A 25,992-nucleotide genomic window follows, 5' to 3' on the forward strand; every position below is an offset into this window, starting at 1 on the left:
GGATCCCAATTCAAAAGTGAGAGTTGTTCTCCAGGTGTCCTTTCCCTTGACAAGTTCTGGACCCCAGTTTCTGTACCACTACCTACTCAAGGCTGTTAGAAGTACCACTCACCCTCTTAGTTACCACTCAGGAGGAGCTCCATCTGGAAAAGTAGTCCCAAATGTAGGGCTCATGTTTTTGGTTTCTCTCCATGGTAATTCTTTACTTTTTAGTTTTCCAATTATTTCTGTAGGGCTCATGTTTTTGGTTTCTTTCCTTGGTAATTCTTCACTAACTTTTTAGCTTTCCAATGATTTCAAGCAGAGATGTGTATATGTATGTGTGTGTGTGTATGTGTCAGGATAACCTAGTCTACCATTACTGGAGGCCCAAATATCTCCATACTCCTAACTTCCTATGGGAAAAGCACTCTAATAACTAAGATTTGCTAAGAAACAAAATGACAGTGTAAATGCTAACAGTTTAACAGTTACCCAAGCACAAAACAATGTACAGAAGTGCCTCTCAAGGGATATTCTAAAAATATACAAAAGCACAAATGAAGCAGAGTTGAAAAAGCAAGTGAAAACAACATGAATAACAAAAAATGCCCATCCAAAATATTGGGGGAATCCCAACACTCTGCTCGAAAATGCTTTAAATCCAGTTTAAGAATACCATAGCAAGGTTACCTCTACTAGCCAATAGCAGTTGGTTGTAAGAGAACATAAAAATCTGTGGAATTGAATGGCATTTGTTCTGATATTTGTTCTCAGTTGTTAGGATAACTTGGGAGTCTGGCTTAAGAGTGAGCCTCAGACTATATTTTGAGAACCAATGCCCTATGAAGGAAAAGAACATTTTAAATCCCCAAACCAAGACTATCTTGAATGCCCTTCACTAATAGTTTTTGTCCTGAGGTTTCCTTAGGTTTTTCTCTGATTATCTGATTAGATTAGAAAGGTTAAATTGTTTTTGCTGATTAGAGTAAAATTTCTCTTTTCTGAAATCCACACAACCCCACCACCAGGTCAGCTTGATTAGATCTTAGGGTTTCACAACAGCCAGAGATTGATGATATTATCTGTTAAGTTTGGGGTTAACCAGATGACTTGTAGAAACTATCAAATTTTAGGATGATTGTGACATTCTCCTGCCAGACAACTCCAGGCAAATAGCCTTACAGGACATGTTTGAATAAATGCTAATCTGGTTCCTTAGCCTCTCCAAGCCTGTGTTTTTGTTTTTGTTTTTAATTTTTTTTGTGTAAAACATAAAATTTCCCACTTAACCACTTTCAAATATACAATTCAGTGGTATTAATTATTTTCACAGTATTGTTTTACCATTTCCACCATCTATTAGCAACATTTTTCCATCATCCCAAACAGAAACTGTACCAATTAAGCAATAACTCCCCCAAAACCTAAGATATGAGTAACACTGTTATCCCCATTTACAGATGAGAGAACTTGGACAATAAACAGATGGAAAGATGCTCAACATCATCAGCCATTAGGAAAACGCAAATCAAATCCATAATGAGGGGAGTGGGTGTAGCTCAGTGGTTGAGCACCTGCTTCCCATGTATGAGGTCCAGGTTCAATCCCTGGTACCTCCTAAAAAAACAAAAACAAAAACAAAAATAACAAACACAATGAGATACCACTTCATACCCACTAGAATGGCTACTATTAAATAAGGGAAAATATCAAGTGTTGGGAAGGATGTGGAGAAATAGGAATGCTTCGGTGGGAATGTAAAATGGTGCATCCCCCATGGGAAATAGTTTGGTGGGTCATCAAAAAGTTAAATATAGAACTACGCTATGACCCAGTCACCCCGCTTATGAGTATATACCCAAAAGGATTGAAAGCAGGGACTGGAACAGATATTTGTACACCAATGTTCCTAATGGCATTTTCACAATAGCCCAAAGGTGGAAGCAAACCAAGTGTCCATCAATGGATAAACAAAATGTAGTATATCCATAAACAATGGGCTATTATATTATTCAGCCATAAAAAGGAATGAAGTTCTGATACTAGCGACAACATGGATGAAACTTGAAGACATTAGATTGAGTGAAATAAGGACAAATATTCTATCATCTCACTTTATAAACTAGAATATGCAAATTTATAAAGTCAATAAGTAGATTATAGTGGAAGTGGGGGAAGGGAGAATGGGAGTTTTAAATGAAATGAATAATAGCCAGGACCTGAGCCTCAACAGACTTGCAACTCCTACACTCAGGTTTATTGGATTTACCCCACTCAGCTAACATGGAGGTGAAGAAGGTCAACCACCACACCAGGGAGCCAAGAGTGCCTACAACTGAAAGCAGGAGAATTGCATCCAGCATCCATGTGGAATCTAAGCCCCCTCTCGATATAGATGTGGAGTGGACACAACCATTCTAAGGTCCACAGGATGGAGGAATAGAGTATGGATGAGAGTGGACTTACTGATATTCTATTCATGAATTATTGTGATTAGTAATCAAAGAAAATGTGGCATTGGTGTGGAGAAAGTGGCCATGGTGGGGTAGGGAGTGGGAGGAAGAGGTGTGATGTGGGGGCATTTTCGGGGGTTGGAGTTGTCCTGGGTGGTGCTGCAGGGACAGTTACCAGACATTGTATGTCCTCCCATGGCCCACTGGGTGGACTGGGGGAGAGTGTGGGCTATCGTGTGGACCATTGACCTCAAGGTGCTCAGAGATGTATTCACTAAGTGCAATGAATGTCTTATGATGATGGAGGAGGTTGTTGTTATGGGGGGAGGAGTGGGGTGAGAGAGGTGGGGAGTATATGGGGACCTCATATTTTTTGAATGTAACATTAAAAAAATAAAGACAAAAATAAAAACTAAAAAGGAAAAAAACTAAAAAAAAAGAGAAAGAAATGAATAGTTTTAAATGGAAGAATGACTTTAAAAATCTTAGCAAATTGGGGAGCAGGGGTAGCTCAATGGTTTGAGTGCCTGCCTCCCATGTGTAAGGTCCCAGATTCAATTCCCGGCGTCTCCTAAAATTCTTAGCACAGTACCTGATACACAGCAAGCATTTATTAAGGGGACAGTTTCATGAGTTTGTTGGAGGCAATGCTCAGATAGTATTATGTTTGGGCTCAGCAGGGGCCTCAGTCCTTTCAGAGCAATTCCTTAAGGGAGACCAGAGATCAGTGACAAATATTCTGCTGGAATTACATCATTTGACTGGGGAGGGCTTAAATGGGGTGTGGTGCCACATAGTGCTGGCTAAATTGACATTAAAATCTCTACTTCTGAGTATTTAATAGCTAAAACTTAAAAAGTAAGGAGTTTAGCCATGAATCTCAGAATGAAATCATGGTGTGAAGAACCTGGTAAGATCCTGGAAATTTTGTAACTTTCTCATGTCTACTTTGTAAGTTTTCTCCCCATCTGTTCTCCTTTGTGGCCCATGTTGCTAAATACTTTATCTGCTTTATTTCATTGAGTGCTTATTAACACTGAAGTTCCAGAGGGAGAAAATAGAGGCCCAGAGAGCTTAACTAAGTAAGCAAAGGCATCAGATTTCAATAGAGATGTGAATTTCTGAATACAACACGTTACTTTGGGTTGTTGAATTTGATAACTGGTATTCTCTAAATGGCTGTTGAATTCATCAATTTAACAAAACATTTGAGAAGCAGATACTGTATGGCTTCCACCATATTTGTGGCTGGGGATTCTGAAATGAATACAAGATCACAAGTATAAGTCTAATTCTGTCAGTTACTTTACATATGTTATCTCATTTAACTCTAAACCTACCCTGTGAGAAAATTGATATCCTTATTTTACAGCTGAGACTCAGAAACTTTCCCAAGGTCACACAGCTAGAAGTAGCAGAGCTCAGGATCTTGAACTTCCAAATCTCTTTTTTTGGGAAATGAAAAAATCTAATTTTTAAAAAGGTAACTTATTCTTTTATTTTTAAAAATAGAAGTAATGCACACTCAAACAACTTAATCAGTATGAATGCCAATTTTCTCACACATGTTCCAAAACAGGGTGTTAATGTTTACATGTTTGTCAGTGTATTTTATAGATGAAAATACAAAGTTGCATTTTTATTAATAATTTTTTCTCTTTATTTTTTATAGCTTTATTAAGATATATTTCACATATTATAAAATTCACCCAATAAGGTATACACTTTAGAGCAGGGGTTTTTAACAATGGGTCCCTGAGCTTGAACTGAAATTTAAAAAAATATTCTTTTGGGGACGTTTTGGTGTGGGTGTGCTTTATTTATTAAATAATACATAGTATAGTGTGGACTGTTTTCACCTGACTGGCAAAGGGATCCTCGGAACAAAAAAGGCTAAGAAACCCTGCTTTAGAGGTTTTTATTATATTCAGAGATGTGCAACCACCGCTGCAATCTATTTTTAGAACTTTTTCAACCACCTATAAAGAAACCAGGTATCCATTAGCAGTCACTTCCCCTTCTGGCTCTCCTAAACTACAGATTCATGCTAGTTATCACCTTTTACGTGTTTATTGGCCTTTAGGAATTTTCTGTTTATGTGTTTGTAGTTCCTCATTCATCACGAATTTTAATATTTTGTCCGCCATGTGCATTACAAATAATTTTGATTGTTTTCTCATTTGTTCTACTTTATTGATGGCATCCTTTATCGGACAGATATTTAAGTTGCTTTTAGTCTCTCAATTTTAAATTTATTTATGGATTTTAATTCATGGTTATAAACATTTTCTTGCCTCCAATGATAAAACTGAAAAAAAATTTTTTTTTCTGGTCCTTTATAGTTTTGTTGTTTGATTAAGTTTTCAATTCATCTTGAGTTTAGTTTGAGATAGAATAACTTTATCTTATCAAATACTACTGATTTGAAATGCCACTTTCGTCAAATGGCCAAATTTCTATTCATTTTTGAAACTGGACAGAATGACAAGCAGGATCCTGCTTGGTTTAGTGCTCTGCTGCCGCCGCCTTGAAATTCTTGAAAATTTTTGAACAAAGGGCCCTTGCAAATTACGTAGTGGTTCTGTTTGCAAGTCCCAGGCACTGTACTGAGCCTTTTACATATATATTATTTCACTTCATCCTCACGGCAATTATGTTAAGTAGGAATTATTATAATTTTCCTCTTCATTTTATAAATGGGAAAATGGAGACAGAAGTCCACAGAGCTAGACAGAGCAGCTAAGGAGTTTGAACCTAGCACTTCTAATGCTAGCGTCGGGTTGGTCAACGTCCACTAACACTGCAGGCTGTTAAAATCAGCGGGTAAGCTTGAGAGGCAGCAAAGAGCAGGAGCTGCCGCGTCTAAAACCACTTCCAGGCTCTATTGAGTGTCACTGCCCCGACCCGGAGTGCCTAGCTTTGTGCTGTGCAGGCTGTGCGGAATGTAGACGCTCTGCTGTCGGCGGCTCCAGTTCTCGACAGCGCGCTCTAGTCTGGCAGGCGGACACTGGGGCGCTCAGCAGTTGTGTTGCCTGCGAGTTTCCCAAGTTCACATAGGCCCCGGGTTGGCATGGCAACCAGGCAACCTGTTCCAGAGCCGCCAGCCTTCTCCGCACATGCCGCTGCCTCACCGCCCTAGCCAGGGCCAGAGCCTATCCCATGATGCACCGCGCCAGCCCAGTCCCCAGTGGGCCGCCATGTTGTCGGAGTGAAAGGTAAGGGGGAGCGAGAGCGCCGGAGAGAGAAGATCGGGGGGCTGAAATCCATCTTCATCCTACCGCTCCTCCGGTGAGTATCGGCACCCTGCCGGCCCCAAACGCTGCTCCGGACCTCTGGCGAGCAGATTGTGCCATCGTATTGGGGTTTGAGAGCGGTTGGTGGGGTGAGCAGGGCTTTGGAAAAGCCGCCAGGGCCCTGGCTCAGGCTTCTCACTCGCTGTTCCTCGTACATGTTTTGGAGTCAGCAGCAAGGCCCCTATTGTTATCAAAGGAGGGAGGGGGTGGGGAGCCGGGTGGAAGCAAGGAAAATGCCTGGGGTTTAGGCCTCGGCCCAGGGCACGGACGCACCTCTACATTTTTACCCGGCCCTGTTAGGAGTCCCCGAAGATTGAGGTTGCCTTTCGGGTTGCTTTTTGTTTGATGGATTTGCCAAGCTCCGAGTCTTCTCTGTGGCCATGAAGTGTATGTAGTTCTGTGCCACCCTGTATTTCTTCGACTTCTTGAGCTTCCGTGCAGTCAGTGTCGGAGGAGGAGGAACAATAAATAGCTTCAGAAGCAACCGTGGCCCTTGTCCATAGGCGAGACCCACCGTGGGGGAACTTTGCGAGCCTTAAATGTGCAGAAGTGGCGATCAGGAAGTTTCAGATCGCTTTTTAGGCGCCTGTGTGCTTGGGGCCTTTTGTTTCCGTGAGATGGGGTGTTTTTGTTGGGTTCTTCCTCTTTGAGCCTCCCTGTGTCCGTGTGTGTTTCGCCTTACTCAAAAAGGGGCTCGTTAGGAGGAAAAACAGAATCACAGTTCTAAAGAGTTTTAGTCCTCACAAACGTGCTTGGTAAACATAGGTCATTTTTTATTCTTGTCAGAACCACTCCCACATCAAAATGTGGAATACTCTCCCGTAACTTTTTCCCCCCATTATAGTTCCCTCCCCTCCGTTCCCCCTCCAAATACCCATGGCATTGCAAGAGAAGGGTTTATCCTCATAAGTTGAAAAATTGCTGCCTTTCATTGTCCCATTAAGAAAACACTGTTCTTAAGCTCTGTTTATCAATTCGCCCATTTCCTACGCTTAGCAAGATTAAGAATGCGAGTTTTTGAGGCTCTTTTTTATTGTTTTAAAGTCAGTTACTTCTGAAACAGGTTTGTAGCTTTAGCTTTTTTTTTTCTTCTTCAACGAAACCACTTAAAACTCACCAAGATAAGTCTTCCCTAGGATATGTGGCTCCCCATGTAGTTTTATTAAGCGAAATAAACATTTTGGCTCATTGCTAATTTTAACTTTGTAAAACCCTCTTGGGAGTGTTTATGCTCACTGGATTCTGAACTTTGAGTTAGTATTTTGCCTTAGCCACAATGGACTTCACTTTGTACAAGACCATAGCTTTTTGAAGTTGGAGTTTATTTAGTTTGGTTCTAAGTTGAATTGTTTTAAAATAAAGTTATGACCACAGGCTGTTTGTTTGGTGTGGTAAAAAATAAACAAACAAAAACAACCTTTTAAACCACTAAGCATTTTAGTAAAAGGTGAGCATGTAGATAGTTTAAACCATGTTCCTTTGTTTGAAGTAAAATCCTCTAGTGATATTTTTAAAAAACAAAGCAAAACCCAATCCTTGAAGTAAACAGTTTGAAAGTGGTGGAAGAGTAGCTAGAATTATTTAGTATTTAATTCTAGTTGCTTAAAATACTTTCTTTTATAATGTATCACTTGTAAAAAAATTACATTTTCAAATGCTAAACAGAACATTTCAGTGAGCTCTGATAGTTCCCTGAAAGGCATGGGCAATTTAAATGTTTTCTGATATTTAGGTGACTGATTGCTTAATTTTTGTGCTGTAGTTGCCAAGATATTACAAAATCATCAGAGACACATGTTAATTGCTTAGGTATTTGCTCACTTTCAAACTGTCCCTTCTGTCAGGTTTTCTCTTTGAGAAACTGCCTTTCCTCATTAGGTAAAGCAGGAAGTTCTAGGGCTTATGGATAGTTTTACAAAAGCCAGTTGTTTTATTAACATTCTTATAGGAATCCTTCCTCTCCATCCTTTGTTCGAATGAAGTTATGTTCAGTGTTTTTCAGTGATGATCATCCTTTTCATGTGGAAATTCCTTGTCAGATAGTTATGGCAAATCTTTTTTTAAAAAAAAGATTGCATATACTATTTTAGGAATTCTCTTTGAGACTTTAGCTCCATTATCTCACTGGTGGTAACTAAACCTATTCCTGGGGTCTTTTGCATGGTGACTTTCAATTTATAAAAAATTTTATATCTCTTATTTTGGTTTTAAAAAAACAAAACTTGTAAGGCTTAGAGGAAGAATTTCTTGCATTTTCTAGATGAGGAAACAGGTTCACAGAGGTTGTTAGTTTAGTGGCAAAACTTGGATCTTGGGACTCCTGGCCTGCTCTGGAAGTTAGTGTTAGATTGAGGTTCCCTTGTAGAAGAAATGTTACAGGCCAGAATTAACAAGAAGAGGGTAATGAGTACTTATGAAAATCAAATGGGAAGAAAGCATTAGGCTGGTTTGCATTTTAAGACTAATGGTGAAATTTAGCAATGACTTTCCGGTTTTGGTACTTGAACATAGAAAAGATTTTATCATTTATGAAAGCAGGAATTGAAGTGTAGAAAGGCTAGGCTACCCCAGCATCGTAGTGAGGTTCTGTTGGGGTTGGGCATTTACAAATCAGGTTTTGAACAAATTCCAGTTCTAGTGTGACTTCGTATTTCTGGTTTCAAAACATGATTTAGTTGCGAGAAATGAATGCTTTTCTATTGGTAGGCTTAATTATTCTATAAAGAGGTAGTATAATAGATTTCTCATAAATCTTGTGAGACTTGTTTTTGAAATGTTGCAGTAGGGCTGTGGAGAGATAAGGCATTTGTAGCAGTGGAATGTTAGTTTGATAGCCTTGAAATTAGACTTTAGTGGCTGTAGACCCTAGTGTTCTAAGTGATAACTCATGTATTACTTTGTAGCATTTTTTAAAGCACCCACAGGCTGACAAGTGTTCTATCTTATATACAATACAGTTTTAGATTTTAAACAACTCAAATAGTAGTGTTTCGTAGTAACATTTTGGGGATTCTTTGTTGATCCTTTCAGAGTAGAGGAGCAGGTCCATGTGAGAAAAATGGTACCCTATTTAAAGTACTGCAAAGCAGCAAGAAGTTTGGTGGAAAGAACTAGGTTTGGGTGCAAAACTAATTTAGGCTTGAATCCCTTCTCTCCTACTTTGTAGCTGAATGGCCTTGGGCATATCACATAACTTTTTAGTACCTTAGTGTAGGAATGTGTAAATCAGCTAAATAGGATGAACCTTTCCCTTTCAGTGTTTTTGTGATGGTAATATAATGTCTACAATATTTTTGCAACATAATTACTATGTTTTTAAGGTGTCTTGTTTTTCAGTGAGATTTTCTAGTAGTGTTTGAATTTGGTTTGTTTTCATCCTGTTAATAGGAATTGATGTGTTAGTGGAATAATGATGTAGTTAAATTTATAAATGTAAATTATTAATAAAAATCTTGATTTTTTTTTCTCCTGTCAACAGAGTCTGAAAAGAGGGTTCAGGCTAAGAAATTCTGTTCTCGTTTTTCGTTGCAGGGTCTTATTGTTTCTTTAAGGAGCATCCTGTGAATATCGTGGACATTTTAAAGGGTTCTTTCAAGTTTTTGACTTGAATTATTGCTAATTATATAAGGGGTTTAGGTTTTTGTTTGGCATGTTGGCATATGCTTGTTCCAGATATAAAGGTTTTGGTTTTTTTTTAAGGTGGTACCAGGAATTGAACCTGGGACCTTGTACGTGGGAAGCAGGTGCTCAACCACTTGAGCTACATCTGCTCCCCAGATGTAAAGTTTTTAAAAAGCTCTTGTTCACCTGCCACAGTTAACTTAAGGTGCAAAGAAGCTGGATAGAGAAACTATTGATTGAAAGTCTATATTGCCTTCTGAAAGTATAAACGTAAGTTTCCCTGAAGTTGCAGTATTGAGTCCTTTGATCTCAATGCTTTGTTGGACTGGTTGTCACCAAATATCATTATTTCTGTAAATAAATATATACATACATACACACACACAGCAATTTAAAAATGGAGGTTTCAGTGTAGGAAATTGTGTATATATTATAAAGCATTTAGCTGCTTGGTAGAAACTGGTTGTAAATGATTATACTGTAAAAGAAATGGAACTCATATTTTTATCTTAATGTATGTCAGGTTACTTATGTCTTTTAAATGTAGATATTAAACATTTGTAACCTGTTTATCCTTAGGTGTTGGTGGAATGAGCGTTGCATGTGTCTTGAAGAGAAAAGCAGTGCTTTGGCAGGACTCCTTCAGCCCCCACCTGAAACATCACCCTCAAGAACCAGCTAATCCCAACATGCCTGTTGTTTTGACATCTGGAACAGGGTCACAAGCGCAGCCACAACCAGCTGCAAATCAGGCTCTTGCAGCTGGGACACACTCCAGCCCTGTCCCAGGATCCATAGGAGTTGCAGGCCGTTCCCAGGACGACGCTATGGTGGACTACTTCTTTCAGAGGCAGCATGGTGAGCAGCTTGGGGGAGGAGGAAGTGGTGGAGGCGGCTATAATAATAGCAAACATCGATGGCCAACTGGGGATAACATTCATGCAGAACATCAGGTAAAAAAAGTTCACTATTTCAGCTTTGTAACTCTTTTATAATCAGTGTCCACCTAGGATATTTGCTTTCAATGAATGTCTTTAAAGTCTAGATTGCCGATTTAATTTGGTTGAAACAGTCACTTGTTTTAAAGGACAATCATTGTAATATTGTCATGCGGTCATTTGTCTCTGTGCTTAAAAAGTAAATGACTCATTAAAAAAAAAGTTGATTGGTTTTATGTTAACAATGCATTCCTGGGAATAGTTTTTATCAAGGAATACTTTTTTTTCCCTTGGTCATATATGCATTTAAGAATGCTTTGGGTTATTTATAGGCTGAATACATATTTAAGTGTCTTGTCTCTTGGGTGTGGGTTGACTTGTTTTTAAGGTATTATAGTTAAAAAAGTAAGAAGTTGATAATACCAGCTGCTTAGGGAAATTTATTTGAAATAGAACTGCTCTATCTAATGTTTTGTGTCAGAGAGGCGTGGTTATGAGTTTAGGTTTTAATGATCTTTGTCTTTTTCTAAGCCCTTGTTTGGTTTTGGTTAATTTTAACATGTTTAATCTCACTAACCTGAAACCATAGCTGAAATTACATGTTTTACTGAGAAGAGAGCTTAGCTGGTGTGTGTTTCCTACGTTTCTGATAGTGATGAAAGAATTAGAATATTTTAATCAAACTAGTCATTGAAATTGGTTATAGGTTGAATTTGTGAAAATTCATTTTATATTGTCAATCTGAGGACTAACTGGCAAAAAGAACTGACGTTTTTTCACTAGTCCTAGTGCTGCTTTAGAAATAACCAGGCACAAACACTTGCAAATCTGAATTCTCAGTTGTGTTTCTCCTCCCTCCTCCAAGAAAGGCTGTCCTTATACCATAGTTCTTTACCACAGAAGACGTAGGATTCATCCTTATTCAACAGAAATTTATTGAGCATGTTGATTGTAGGTTTTTGGTTTATTGGCACAATCATCAAGCTCAGTGCTTCATAAGCACTTACCAAATGTGTACGTGAGGGATACTAAGAAATACGAGGTATAGGGAGTGTCTTCCTGTGTACTTCCTGTGCACTTAATGCATTTGGTTCTTAAGGCACTGTATTTAATTGTTTGATTGCTTTGAGTCTTGAAGGTAGGGATCAAATTTTATTCATCTTGATAATTTATTCCCTAGAGTTTGGCATATAATAGAGTTTTAGCAGAAATTTGTTGACTCTCTGAGTCCCCAACTCTTTGGCCTTTAAATAAAGTTGGGGAAAAAGGACATGGTCACAAAGGTAAGGGTGTTGGATTCCAGGCTAAGATTTGATTCAGTAGGTAGCAGGGTTGTTTTTTTTTTTTTTTTTTGGTAGCAGGGTTTTGAGTATATTTGTATGGAATGGCTTTTACAGGTGGTGCTTTAGGAACATAGAGTCCACAATAAGTGATTGGAGTGGGTAAGGACTAAGGCTAATTGGTTAACTACTTCAATAACCCTTGTATGAGTAATGGAAAATAAACTGTGGAACTGAAGTACACACAGAATTTTGTGACTGGAATCTTATGTTTCTGAGAAAATGAGATAAAGGGAAGGGAGTACAGAGGGAAATTTTTTTTTATTTAATTTTTTTTATAATCACTGTTCTTTAAATTGGGCAGCATCCTTTTAAAGTGGAAGCATCCTGCTCCCCCCAACTCCCTCCAAGCCCTTAAATGTATGTTTACTCATCATATTCTCCCCCGTCACCCATTTGGGTAAGCAGATAAGGAAATTGAAGCCTCGAGAATAGGTAACCACACTTCTAGGAAGATGCAGAAGGGAAAATTCCAAACCTGACTGGGTGACCCCAGAGTTTTGGTCCTTAATTATAGGGCCCCTTAGACCATAGCATCCTATTCTGGAGGCAGGGAGAGCCTCTGATTGGGGCTGATGACTTTACCTTTCAGTGCTTCAATTTCTTCCTCTGTAAAATGGGGATAGTAACCATAGAACCTAAATGAGTCAACATCTGTAAAGGGGCATCTTGTGTGGGGATAAGGTGATTAAATTTAGTAATACTTATGTTGAGTTGGAGGTGAAGGCAGAATATCTGGGTGGAATGGAATACTATAGGCAATTGTGGAGAGGAGTCAAGAGAGAAATCATGTTTGATTTGGGTAGTATCTGTGGAGAGTGCAAAAGTGGAAGGCTTGTAATCTTTGCCTTATTTGGCTAAACATTGTTTAAAATTCATAAACCTTAGTTTTCTAAATGTATTATACATTTATAAGATCTTATATTGGCTTTCCCAATGATATGCTGATGATAGGCTGCAAGGAGAATCAAGGTGCTCAGCCTGTCTTGATAGGTGGGCAGATCAACTCTAGGTTGGTCTATAGCAGAGTTCCAAGATCTCTTTTTACTCTGTTCATTGCAAGTGTTTGTTGAAGGCTTACTCTGGGCGCTCTCTTATGCTGATCCCTGTCATAAGGAATCACATCTGATATTTTTCCAGGTCACTTAGCAAGCCAGAGTTAATGTTAAATGGCAAAACGTGTTCCTCTCCCAGGGGTCAAAACTAGTGACCCAACTTGGAATTGGTAGTCATCACAACATAGTTCCATCCTGCCAGACACATGAGATAATGAATGACATTGGGGAAGAGGGTGGTTGCTGTGACACAGATGTGGACCACCCACAAATTATTTTGCAGTCATTTTCGTGTATTATAATTCACTGGTTTAGGTGTTTGTTTCATTTGTACTGGACTATCCTAGGGCAGGGACTCTTGTGTTTTTCAAGCACCTTTCCCAGGAGGTGTTCTGAAATTTTTATGTGAGTGAATCAGAAAAGAGCTTAAGTGCTTCAGATTTACACTTAGGTAAAAAAGCAGTGAATCTTATTATAGCTGACCTGTCTTCTTAGGAGATAGATGGAAAGAAGTAGAGAAGCCACTTAAGCAAGCAGCAGTGGTGAGTGTAGCTTAAGTGAAGTGGGGTGGGGTATAGCTCACTGCCCTCACCAGTCTCTGTTACTAATAGGAGGAATAAGGGTGTTTGATTTGTCAGGTAGGTCTGGGAGTTGAGAAGAGGTTGAGAACCACTGATAATAATAGAATTATTTATTGAGCCCTTAGTATGTCCTAGGTTTGGGCCAAGTCAGGGGTTCTTAACGTGGCGCCTGTGAGCTTGAATTGAAATTCAAAGAAATACTTTTCTTGTGGGGACATGTTGGTGTATTGAATAATATACAGTATAGTGTGAACTTAGTAAGGAGTCCATGGTTTTCAAATGACTGGCAAAGGAGTCCGTGGAACAAAAAAGGTTAAGAGCTCCCAGGCTCTATATTCCTTGTATGTAATCCTTACAACAGTTCTATAAGGGAGGTAAAATCCTATTCTGTTATGAGAAAACTGAAGCTTAGTTATCAGGTAGAACTTGGTTTTGAAATCAGGCCTTTTTCATTCCCAGTTCTACATATGCTTCTCCCTCCCTAGGAATAATTCTGACCTTATAAACAAAATAAAAAAATGACAGTTAAAGGCAATATATGATCCTGGACAGAATCTAACAAGGGAGGAGAAATTATTGGGACATATGCAAAATTGTAATACAGATTGTAGGCTTTTTATATCACTGTTAAAGTTCTTGAACTTAACTGCACTTAAGGTGGATACTTAAGTAAGTATCCTTGATCTTAGGAAATGTACATGGAAGTATTTGGTGCTCAAGGATCATAATGTATACAACCTACACCCAAGTATTCATAAAATGGATAGAAAGATGAATAGATAGAATGGGTAGATAGAATGATATGGCAAATGTACAAAATGTGAAAATTGGTGGATCTAGGTCTCTGGGAGGAAAAGAGGTTTGCTGGAGTTCTCTGTATGGGATTTGTATTATGTGGTTTTTTTTTTTAATATTTTTTAATTTATTCCCCCCTCCTGTTGTCTGCTCTTTGTGTCCATTCACTATGTGTTCTTCTGTGTCCACTTGTATTCTTGTCAGTGGCACTGGGAATCTGTGTCTCTTTTTGTTGCGTCATCTTGCTGCATCAGCTCTCCATGTGTGCAGCGCCACTCCTGGGCAGACTGCACTTTTTTTGCGCAGGGTGGCTCCTTACGGGGCACACTCCTTGCGCTTGGGGCTCCTCTATGAGGGGGACACCCCTGCATGACTTGGCACTCCTTGCACACATCAGCACTGAGCGTGGGCCAGCTCACCACATGGGTAAGGAGGCCCTGGGTTTGAACCCTGGACCTCCCATGTGGTAGGCGGGCGCTTTCTCTGTTGACCCAAATTCGCTTCCCTATTTGTTGTAATTGTTCTGTAAATTTGAAAATATTTCAAAATAAAAAGTTTAAAGTAAAAAAACCCAACACTGCAACAAAGTAGCACATTCCAAGGTAATAAATTTTGCCATAATTGTGCTTGAAATTTACTTTATAAACTTGATGAGGTGAATACAGGTGACCTCTATAATTGCAGAAATCTCGTGTCCCCCAAGAACAGTGACAGTTAAAACAAATACCATACATACAATGGGTTGGCATAACAACAGGAATTTATTAACTCAGGGATTAAGAGGCTAGAAGGCTGACTTCCTCCTGGGTCTGTATCTTCTGACTGGCCAACAATCTCGGGGGTTCCTTGGCTTTTCCATCACATGGCAGAGCACATGGCAGTATCTTCTTTCTCTTCTGGGTTCTGTTGACTTCTAGCTTCTGGCTGTACCCTATGGCTTCTCTTTCTGAGTCCAGTTCCATTTGCTTATAAAGAACTTCAGCCATATTGAAATAAGGCCCACCCTCATTCAGTTTGGGCACACCTTAACTAATAACATTTTCAGAGGTCTTATTTACAAATAAATAGGTTCACACCTACAGGACCAGGAATTGAGAACTGAACATGCTTTTTGTGAGGGACCTGATTCCATCCCCAACAAGCATTAATGATAAAATTAATTTTTGAGTTTTGTTTTTATTATTACATGAGTGTTCTGAGAAGTAATTGTGAAAAACTTCACTGTAAAGACAGAATGAATATGAAGTGATCCTCTTGCCAGTACATTCTTCTGTACCACAGGTCTATTATTCCTGCTTAGTGTGCCTATTTCCTGAGTTTTATTTATTTTTTCTTCTTCTTTTAAGACCACTTGGTACAATGTAGAAAAGTTTAAGGTCAAATTGGCAAATACTTTCACCAATTAAGTGGTCAAGTACGAATAATATCACAGCAAGCAGTATTGGACATAAGGAAACTATTGTGCCAGGCACTTTACAGCCATTTCTCATTATTCCATTTACAATCGAAGAAACTGTAAGATGCTGAAGGAAGGCGATTTGGAAATTTATCCTAGGTCCATTTGCTTTCAAAGTCTTTGCCATACTATTCTTAAAAAAAAAGATTTATTTATTTATTTACTTTTCTCCCTTCCTCTCCTCCTGCCCTGCTGTTTTTACTGTCTGTGTTGTCTTCTTTTCTCATTTTCTCTCCTCTAGGATTCACCGGGATTCAATCCTGGGGACCTCTGATGTGGAGAGAGGTTCCCTGTCAATTGTGCCATCTCAGTTCCTGGTTTCTCCTTCACTTTGACTCTCCACTTGTCTCTCTTTTGATGCATCATCATCATCTTGCCATGTGACTCACTCGCATGGGCGCTCGCTCACCACGCGGGCACTCGTGCGGGCACTGGTTCACCACATGGGCATGCTTTCTCTTCTTTTTCACCAGGAGGCCCCAGGGATCGAACCCGGGTCCTCCCATATGGTAGGCAGAAGCTCTGTCACTTGAGCCACATCCACTTCCCATGCTACTCTGTAGAAAACAAACTTGAGATTTATTTTATGCTGGCATTTTATAGTTCTATTAAATAATTGTGAGCAATCATATTTTTTCTACTCATGAAATTAAATTTTATTTAAAAAGTTTAAACTTTACACTTCAGTTTAAAAAAATGAAAATTCAAGTCTTAGTGTTAAGTGAGAGCAGCATTACAAAACTTTATAATTAAAATAATAGCATTTTACCATTGTAAAAATATCACAATTCAAAACATAACTTGGATCTTCAGTTAGTCAAGTATTTTATCCCACACATTAAGCGTTGGTCAGTTTTTTTTAAGGAGGTACTGGGGAAGGAACCAGGGACCTTGTATATGGGAAGCAGGCACTCAAACCACTGAGCTGTACCCGCTCCCGGTTGGTCAGTTTTAAAATAAAATTCTGTAGTCCTTAACTCCTTTGTTATCACCATGCATCCGGCCCCATAGTGGGGTAGCTGGCTGTTACCGCAATTCTATAATGGTAGTTCTGGTCTTTGGCCATCTTTATATAGCCTTTCATGAAATGCAATCACATTTTTAAAAAAAAATTTGTTTTTAATTTTTACCTTTTGAATAAGGGTTTTTCTGCTTGACTTAGCAAATCTCTCTTAGTGGCTGAGTTGTCCCCTCTTAATAATGAACTCTTTGAACTGTGCTTAAAATATGTGTGGCTAACTTTTTTAATATCTTATTTTCTAAGTATGAAACTTGACAGATTATTAGCATGAATTTGGTGATTGAATAATAAATAATAGTTTAAAACCTGAAGAACTTGAGAAGGTGTCTTGGAGTAGTATAGTATGCAATACTTTAAAAATCCTGCAAACTGGGTATCTAAAATTAAGTAAAATGTATAGCTTCTGAATTGTATTATAAGGAGCAGAGGTAGAAAGCTCTATTCTGGGAGAAAGGAAAGTTAGAGGACAATTCTACAGAGCTTTTTCACTTTTGCTAGTGGTCTGTGGCCCTAGGATACGTCACTATTCACACAAGACATTGACAACCTATGGAAGAAAATTCTAGATAGCCAAGCAAAATTCAGTAGATTACTCTTCTTTGGCTGTACTTAAACCTTTTTTTCATTGGTGTTGTCATCTTTCATTGTTTTCCTGACATCTCTACCATTCTTACTCTCCAGTGGCTGTTAGTTAATCCTTATACCTTGTAATGAAGAAGTTAACTACCAGTTTTAAGCTGGGAGGGAGCCTAAGTATTCTGCACACTAGGGAGTCTTTCAGTCCCTGGAGATCCTTTTCCAGTGTCTGTCCGACCATGAGTCTTGTCTTCCTTGTTAGATGGCCTAGGAGCCTCAGCATTTGGACCAGTGACATTCAGTTAATATTGTAAGTTAAAGGTGAATAATCCAAAGGTGTCTGTCTACCCCGGGGTTTGAACCGTGGACCTCCTTGACCCTTGTGGAGCTGGCCCATGCGCAGTGCTGATACGCGCAAGGAGTGCCGTGCCACACAGGGGTGCCCCCGTGTAGGGGAGCCCCATGCGCAAGGACTGCACCCCGTAAGGAGAGCCGCCCAGTGCGAAAGAAAGTTCAGCCTGCCCAGGAATGGCGCCGCACACACGGGAGAGCTTACTCAGCAAGATCACGCAACAACAAAAAGAGAGACACAAGATTCCCATGCCGCTGACAACAGCAGAAGCGGGAAAAGAAGAACACGCAGCAAATAGACACGGAGAACAGACAACTGGGGTGGGGTGGGGAAGGGGAGAGAAATAAATAAATAAAGTGAATAATCCATGCTTTCATTTTCTTTGTCAATTACAGTGCTCCAAGATTGCGGATCCACTTCTAAAGTTTTGTTTTTAGCTTTTAGAAAATGTGTGTTTTTTTTTTTTTTCATTTCAAATATAATACATCCTTTTTTTTTTTTTTTAAGGAGGTACTGGGGTTTGAACCCAGGACCTTGTACATGGGAAGCAGGCTCTCAAACAGTGAGCTACATCTACTCCCCTGCATTCTTTTTTAAAGCAATTTTTTAAAGATATATTCACATACCATACAATCCACCTAAAGTGTACATTCATTATATCACCCTATTATTAACATCTTATAATATTAATGTACATTTGTTCTGATTCATGGAAGAACATTCTTATATTTGTGCTGTTAACCATACTCATTTCCCACAACAGGGTTCATTATGTTAAAGTTCATAAATATCTATTGTATAATACAGAATAATGGGGATTTCTTCACTGGTGCCAGGACTCTTAAAAAAAAAGTGTATATTTTGAAAAGATTGATTTATTTATTTCCCCCCCTCCCCCCCATTGTTTGTGCTCGCTGTCTGTTCTCTGTATTTGTTAGTTGTGTCCTTGTCTTCTTTTTAGGAGGCACCGGGAACCGAAACCAGGACCTCCCATGTGGGAGGGTGGCACCCTATGGCTTAAGCCACCTCCGTTCCCGCTTGTTGTGTCTCTTTCGTGGTGTTTACTCATTGTGTTTCTTTGTTGTGTCATCTTGTTCAGTCACCTCACCATGCCAGTCCGTTATGTCAGCTCACTGTCTTACCTTCTTTAGGAGGCACTAGGAACTGAACCCGGAACCTCCTATGTGGTAGGTGGGTGCCCAACTGCTTGAGCCACATCACTTTCCTAAAAATATTTCTTTTTGTGGTGTTAATATATATAACACAAAAAGCCCATTTTTAACCACTTTCAGGTTTAGAATTCAGTGATATTAATTACATTCACAATGTTGAACTACCATCACCACCATCTATCACCAAAACGTTTTCACTATTTTAAAGTATTAGTTACCTTTATGATGTACTTTTTTGTCGCATGGCAGTTTGGCAACCCACCAGGACTTAAAGGTGTGGTCTCCACAGGAAGGAGGTTAGATGGCAGGCAGTCTCTGTAAACAAAAATATTCATTGCAGTGGTCATCAGGTTAAAAATCTTTTCTCATCTTCCACTTAAATTACAGATGAGGTCACTGAATTGTAGAGGGGAGAAATGACTTCTTTTCAAGGCTATGGCCATGGCAAAGTTTTTATTTTCTTTTGCCTACACCAATTTGTTGATAGTGACTGGAGGGAGTGCTCTGTAAGGGGATCTTTTTTTTTTTTTAGAGAAGTTGTGAACTTACAAAATAATCATGCATAATGTTGAGAATTCCTATACATCACCCCTCCACCCAGACCTTTCTTCCTTTAGAACTTTTATTACGGATTGTGAAAGAACGTGATCAGACTACTACCACTGTTGTCCATAATGTACACTTGGAATATTTTTTCCATGCACTCCATATTATTAACATTATGTGTTAGTATTGTTCATGTGAGAGCACTCATATTTGTATTCTTAACCACAGTCCATCTTCAACCACATGATTCACCCATGCTATAAGGGGATCTTGAAGCTTAATGGATTTAAACAAAAGCACAGCTCTTTTCCTCTGGGACACCTGAGCTTGTCCCCTCTTTTGCCTTCCATTCCTAGTTTGTGGATGACTACATACCAACCATTTCTTGAGTTGGGCATTTTACTTGGCAAGATGAGAACAACACACAAAAAAAGATTTAGTAAGAGGCTATATGTATATGGATTTTAGACCAGTTCCCAAACCTAGCTGTGCATTAGAATCACCCAGAGGCCTTCAAGAAGTAGATTCCTCTGTCCCACCAAAGGGCAGTTGAATCAGAACCTCCTGGAATTGGGACAACAAAATCTTTAAATGTCTCTTAGTGTTTCTTACGCAGCCAGTCTTGTACAACTGCATTTCGGAAATCACTTCACCAAACAAGTCTGTCATCTCTAAGCAAAGTTGATTCTGTCACCTCTGTATCAGCTGAAGTGCCAGGGCTCTTTAAGACCTAGGGGTTAGTGGTATTGGTTTATCTACAACTTTCTACTGTGAATTTGGAATTTTTCAAGTAACAGCTTTTACTGGGGCTAATGGCACTTTCTTTTCTATCTATGAAGAAACTGCAGGTTGACAATATAAATAAACTTGCAAACCTGGAAGGGGATTGCTTAACTACAGAGAACAGGTGTTTTCAGGAGTTGACATGAATATAGTCAGTTGATTTGTTAATAATAAATAAATTTTTGCTATTAAAGAAAGTTCCCTAAGGACTTTAACAAGTTCAATAACCTAATTCTAGTTACTGTATATATTTAAAAGCACCAAACCTGCTGTTAATGAAAAAATGTTCTTTAATTTGTTAGGAATTTATTGATTCAAGCTATTTTTTTCTCCACTTGGCCCAAATTAGGGACTTACTACTTTCATGGACCAAAAGCCTAGTAAAATGCAAAATAATGAAATTACTTTTTTCTTCCCCTTTGAAGAAACTTACAGTTTCATAAAGGGAAGAGGTAATTATAAAGAAAATTGTTTCAAAATGAAGATTTCAGTGTCGATATTGAGACGAGTGCTGAGAGTTTTGGTTAACTCAAGTATATCAGATGAAAATAATTTTCTATCAGATAAAGTTCCTTCATTTGTCAATTTCTTATCTAAAACATGGACTTTTAGAAAACTATGTATCCATTTAGAATGATATACATGGAAAAAGGACTGGGAAGAAATACCAGAAAATATTTTTTATATTTGTATGGGTTGAGGAGATTACAGGAAATTTGAGTTCTTCTTGTATGTTTTATATTTTCCAAATTTCAAACCTGACATTTTTATAGGTTAAAGAAAAAAAGACAAACGTTATACTGCCTCTTGGTGCTTGGTTTACCATATTGAATGAAACAGGGTGATTTATACATTTCCAGTGGAATTTTAGTTTTAGAAAAGACCTTGGAAATCATTTAACTTTTTCCCTCAAAACAGTGATCTCTTCTTTGTTAAATTATTATTTTTTTTAAAGATTTATTTTTTATATATTTCTCTCCCTTCCCACCCCCTGCAGTTGTCTGCTCTCTGTGTCCATACGCTGTGTGTTCTTCTGTGTCTGCTTGTATTCTTGTAGCAGCACCAGGAATTTGTGTCTTCTTTTTTTTTGTTGCGTCATTTTGCTGTGTCAGCTCTCCATGTGTGCGGCACCACTCCTGGGCAGGCTGCATTTTTTTCTGTGGGGGCGGCTCTCCTTATGGGGCACACTCCTTGTGTGTGACTCCCCTGTGCAGGGGATACCCCTGTGTGGCAGGGTACTCCTTGCATGCATCAGCGCTGTGCGTGGGCCAGCTCACCACACAGGTCAGGAGGCCCTGGGTTTGAACCCTGGACCTCCCATATGGTAGGCAAATGCCCTATCTGTTGAGCCAAGTCCGCTTCCCTGTTAAATTATTAATAAAAAAATTGTTAATAGGTTTTTTTGAACAGAGGTTGCTGGAATAGATTGAGTATATTGGTGAGATCTAGCGGTAATTTTAATTTAGTATTTGGTGCTTCCTTTCTGTATGTAAAGTTGATAATGACATGTTATATGTCATAAAAGCTGTGCCGGAACGCTCTCATCTTTTTACATATTGATTTGAACCACCAGGAAACTTATGTAGGTTTTTTTCAATTCCCTTTTTTTTTTTTTTTTTGGTACTGGGACCGTGTATGTGGGATGTGGGAAGCTGGCACTCAAGCACTGAGCCACATTGGTTTCCCTGAGTTGGTTTTATTGTTTGTAGTTTGTATTGGTTGTTTTGTTTTTGTTTTTGTTCTTTGTTTTTTTATGAGGCACCAGGAACAGATCCTGGGAGCTCCCATGTGGGAGGTTGGTGCTCACCTACTTGAGCCACATCCTCTCCCTCAATTCCATTTTATGATTAAGGCCATGTAGGTTCAGAAGTCAGGTGCCATGTTTTAAGATCTTATAGCCAATATGTTTTGAAGTTACTAGCTCATGCTCTTTCCAGCATACTGATCTGTTTGGAGACCTACTGTTCTTCAACATAGACAAGTCAACTTTTACTAAAACATAGACACATCCCTGTTACACACATCATACGTTTTAAGCCCTACTTGCTGCTCATCCATTTATAATTTAGGGCCACTGGTAAGAGTTTAATTTGCACATTTAATTTAGGAATTCTGTACTTGGTGTATAATGGGTGCTCAGTAGGTGGCATATTACTCCTTAAAACCTTCCCTATACCCTATTTCTATGAATGGTACCTCCATTAGAGACAACATAAGAGTTATACTAGATTCCTGCCTTGTGCCTCAAACAGTTCCAAATACAGCCTTATATGAGAGGGTCATATTTATTGCCTAGACATTTACAGTAGTCTTCTAACTGGATTTCTTGCATCCATCCTTTTTTTCCTTCTATTTATTTCCCATGCCATAGCCAAATTGAAATTTCTAAAGACACAAATCTGATTATATTTCATTCTTGCTTAAAAATTTTGTTTGTTTTCCTATTGCTTTTAGATAACTTCCAAGTTGCTTACCATAGCATGATAGATAGGTCTTTTGTGTTTTGCCCAGTTACCTTTCTAGATTTCTTTACTGGTACTCCATTTCAACTATACTGAAATATTTGTAACTTTCTGAACACATAAGCTATTCTTGTTCATGAAGTTCCTCAACATACTTAAAAAAGTTTTTTTTTTTAACAAAACTAATTTTTTTTTATTGTGGTAAAAGATGTACAACAAATATTTAAATATTTTAAGTACAATTCTGTGACAATGACAATGTTGTGTAGCCATCACTATCTGCTTTCAGGACATTTTCATTCCAAACAAGCTCATACCTATTATACATTAAATTGCCATTCTCCCTTGCCCTAGCCCCTCATAACCACTCTTCTGCTTTCTGTCTCTGAATTTACATATTCTGATTATTTCTCATAAGTGAGAGCATACAGTATCTATCCTTTTGTGTCTGGTTTATTCCACTCAACTTGATGTTTTCAGGGTTCATCCTTGTTTTAAGAATACATCAGAACTTCATTCCTTTATATATTCTTTATATATTGTGGTTATTAAACTCAGATATATCATATATCAGATAATACATGGTTTCTGAATATTTTCTCCCATTCTATAAGGTTGTCTTTCCACTTTCTTGATAATATCCTTTGACAGTTGTGCTATTTTTATTCACATAGCCTTCACTGCTTGGAGTACCTTTACCTCTACATCCACCTGGCCACCTCCTCAACTTTCAAGTGTCAACTAAACTGCATGCATCTCCGGGGAGCTTTGTTCTTTGCTAATTCTTTTCTACAAGGTTGGATGCTTTCCTTTGGTGCCGCTGTTGTATTTGGTATACAATTTATTGAAGCATTAACTCTCTGTATTGTGGTTGAATGCTTGTTTTTTCCTTCACCATTGGGTGCTAAGAAGCTGTTTCAATAAATAGGTTATTGGGTCTAAGTCCAGACCCATTGAATCAAAATCCGTAGTGATGAGACACGGCTCATGGAAGTTTTAAAAAGCATTCTAGTGATATTCATGTGCACTTTGGTTAAGAACCACTGTAATGGTTCTTCTTTAAAAAAAAAAAAGTAATTCCCCCACCCCCACCTCATTGTCTGCGCTCTGTGTCCATTCACTGTGTGTTCTCCTGTGTCTGCATGATTCTCATTAGGCACCTCTGGGGACTCATCCTGGGACCCTCTGGAGTGGGAGAGAGGTGCTGGTTCTCTTGTGCCACCTCAGCTCCCTGATATGCTCCATCTCTTATTGTCTCTCCTCTATGTCTCTTTTTGTTGTGTCATCTTGCTGCGCCATCTCTCCTCATGGTTCAGCACTCCTGCACAGGGCAGCACTCCTGTGCAGGCCAGCCCTCCTGCACAGGGCAGCACTCCTGTGCAGGCCAGCACTTCTGCACAGGGCAGCACTCAGCACATGCGAGCACTCTGCGTGGGTCACCTTGCCACACAGGCCAGCTTGCCTTCACCAGGAGGTCCTGGGCATCGAACCCTGGACCTGCCATATGGTTGACGGGAGCCCAGTTTCTTGAGCCACATCCGTTTCCCTGTAATGTTTCTTCTTGATTAATATTTCAACTTTGTACTGTATTTTTAGTACCTGGCAAATAATATGTACCTCAGAAATGATGAATGAATAAATTATGTCATCAGGGCATATATTGAAGAGACTTATTGAATGAAGTGTTTCATTCTGGCATATTAATATCATTTTGCAATGTGTAACGGAACGTAGCATCTTGAATTTTGAAAAGCTTTGGGTTTGAAGATAAGGGGTTAAGCATTTATTGAAGAGCTATATAATACAAGGTAGTTTTTAGAGGTTATTCTTATCAGCTCTGGTTTTATGTGTTTACTCTGTTTGCTTATTTTTTCAAACTTTGAGATTTCCTAAAACCATACCAGAGATAGGTAAATATAAGGGATTGTGGGACATAGTTCACTTTCCTTAGCAAAACATTGAAACTTTGTTTCTATTCCTAGTTAAATCACTTACTGGGAAACTGTACCATATTGTTTGAACCTAATAAATTTTCAGGGTTCATTTCTGTTCTCAGAAGGGATTATTCTTTACTGGGATAGCTCAAGAAAATAGTATACCTATAAAGATAGAATGAAAATTATAATTTTCTCTTATATTGTTAATGATTAACTTTTGTTCAGTCTAGTAAGAGATGCTGTTTGGGTTTAAGGTTTCTGCCACTATGTAGTATAAAGTACAAACAGTGTGAACATTAAAATAGATAATTTTGGTTCTGTATTATGGTTATGGATTTTGTTCTAAAGTAGAATTTTTAAAACAGCTTTTTTGAGATAATTCACAAATTGTACATTTGCCCTTTAAAGTCTATAATTTAATGACTTTTAGTATTTTCAGAGTTGTGCAACCCTCATCAGAATCAATTGTGGAATTATTTTTTTTTATCACTTTACTCATTAGTAGTCATTCCCCATTTCCCCTCTACCCCACAACCCTAGGCAGCCCCTAATCTACTTGTCTAAAACTAATAGTTTGTGATTGTTATAAAAATTTTCATAAACCTATTCTTCAAAGTTAATGACTTTTGAAAGTTTGGTTCATTTCATTTTAGGATTTCTTTTTCCATGTAAAAACACAGACTTTTTTTCTTACTGGATACATATAAATTTTTTTGTGAATCATGCAGTATATGTTACACAATATATTTGGTTCATAGTAATGTAATCATACAGTATTTGTCCTTTTGAAGACGCGTATTCTTGAATGTGAATGTCTGTCTGTCTATCGATCGATTGTTCTTTCGTGTGTGAATGTGGTATTGTGTACTGTGGCTGTGCTTGCAGGTGAATAAATACCTGTGGATCCTTTTTAAGGGCCATAGTGTATAGAAGTACAATAATTTAACTGATTTATCTTGGATTGATGGACTTTTAGTTTGTTATCGGTTTTTGACATTGTAAACACTGTGGTAGTAAACTTATATCTTTGTATTCTAGAGTCGTTTTTTTTTTTTTAAGATAAATTCATAGAGGTGATAGTACTGGATTACACAGTGAACATTTAAAATTTTTGATACCTTTTTCCAAATTGCTTTCTAGATAGGTTGTACCAATTTGAGTTTCTGCCGTTCCTGTATGAGTGTACTTTGTCATGTGCTTGCTTACGAAACTCTGGGCATTTTACTTTAAAAAAAATTTACTTTGACATAATTTCAGACTTACAGAGGAAAGTTGCAAAGTAGGACAAAACCAGTACAGGGAATTCCAATATGCCCCCTACTCAGATACCCAGATTTACTAACTTTTAATGATTTACCATATTTGTTTTATCATTCTATGTATGTATCTGTTTTTTAAACATTTGAGGATAAGTCGCATACATCATGTTCTGTTAAAGCTTACTACTTCCATGTGTATTTCGTAAGAATAAGGATATTCACTTATTTAACCATATTATGTAGTTAACAAGTTCAGTAAATTTAACATTGATATAAAGCATATAGTCTGTATTCCAGTTATTTCATATGTCCCAATAATGTCCTTTTGGGCATTTTCTCTTCTATTATTAGATTCACTTAAAAAATGTTA

At 38.3% G+C, this 25,992-nt stretch overlaps 1 protein-coding gene across 33 annotated transcripts in view; it reads left to right on the forward strand.

The window, feature by feature from the left end:
* The first annotated feature begins 5,273 nt into the window (after positions 1-5,273).
* PUM1 (pumilio RNA binding family member 1) overlaps positions 5,274-25,992 on the forward strand; it is a 148,029-nt gene continuing 127,310 nt past the window's right edge. For 16 of the 33 annotated variants that reach the window (XM_012527996.4, XM_012527998.4, XM_023590930.3 and 13 more), the window contains exons 1-2: positions 5,610-5,723; positions 9,929-10,302. In XM_012527996.4, coding sequence (XP_012383450.1) covers positions 9,940-10,302 — 363 coding nt within the window. In that variant the 5' untranslated portion in view covers positions 5,610-5,723; positions 9,929-9,939. Of the gene's footprint in view, positions 5,724-9,928; positions 10,303-25,992 lie in introns of all 33 variants that reach the window. The other 17 variants (XM_058304015.2, XM_058304017.2, XM_058304019.2 and 14 more) reach the window with 9 other exon arrangements.

Source organism: Dasypus novemcinctus, chromosome 9 (genome assembly GCF_030445035.2).
Source record: "Dasypus novemcinctus isolate mDasNov1 chromosome 9, mDasNov1.1.hap2, whole genome shotgun sequence".
NCBI lineage: Eukaryota > Metazoa > Chordata > Mammalia > Cingulata > Dasypodidae > Dasypus > Dasypus novemcinctus.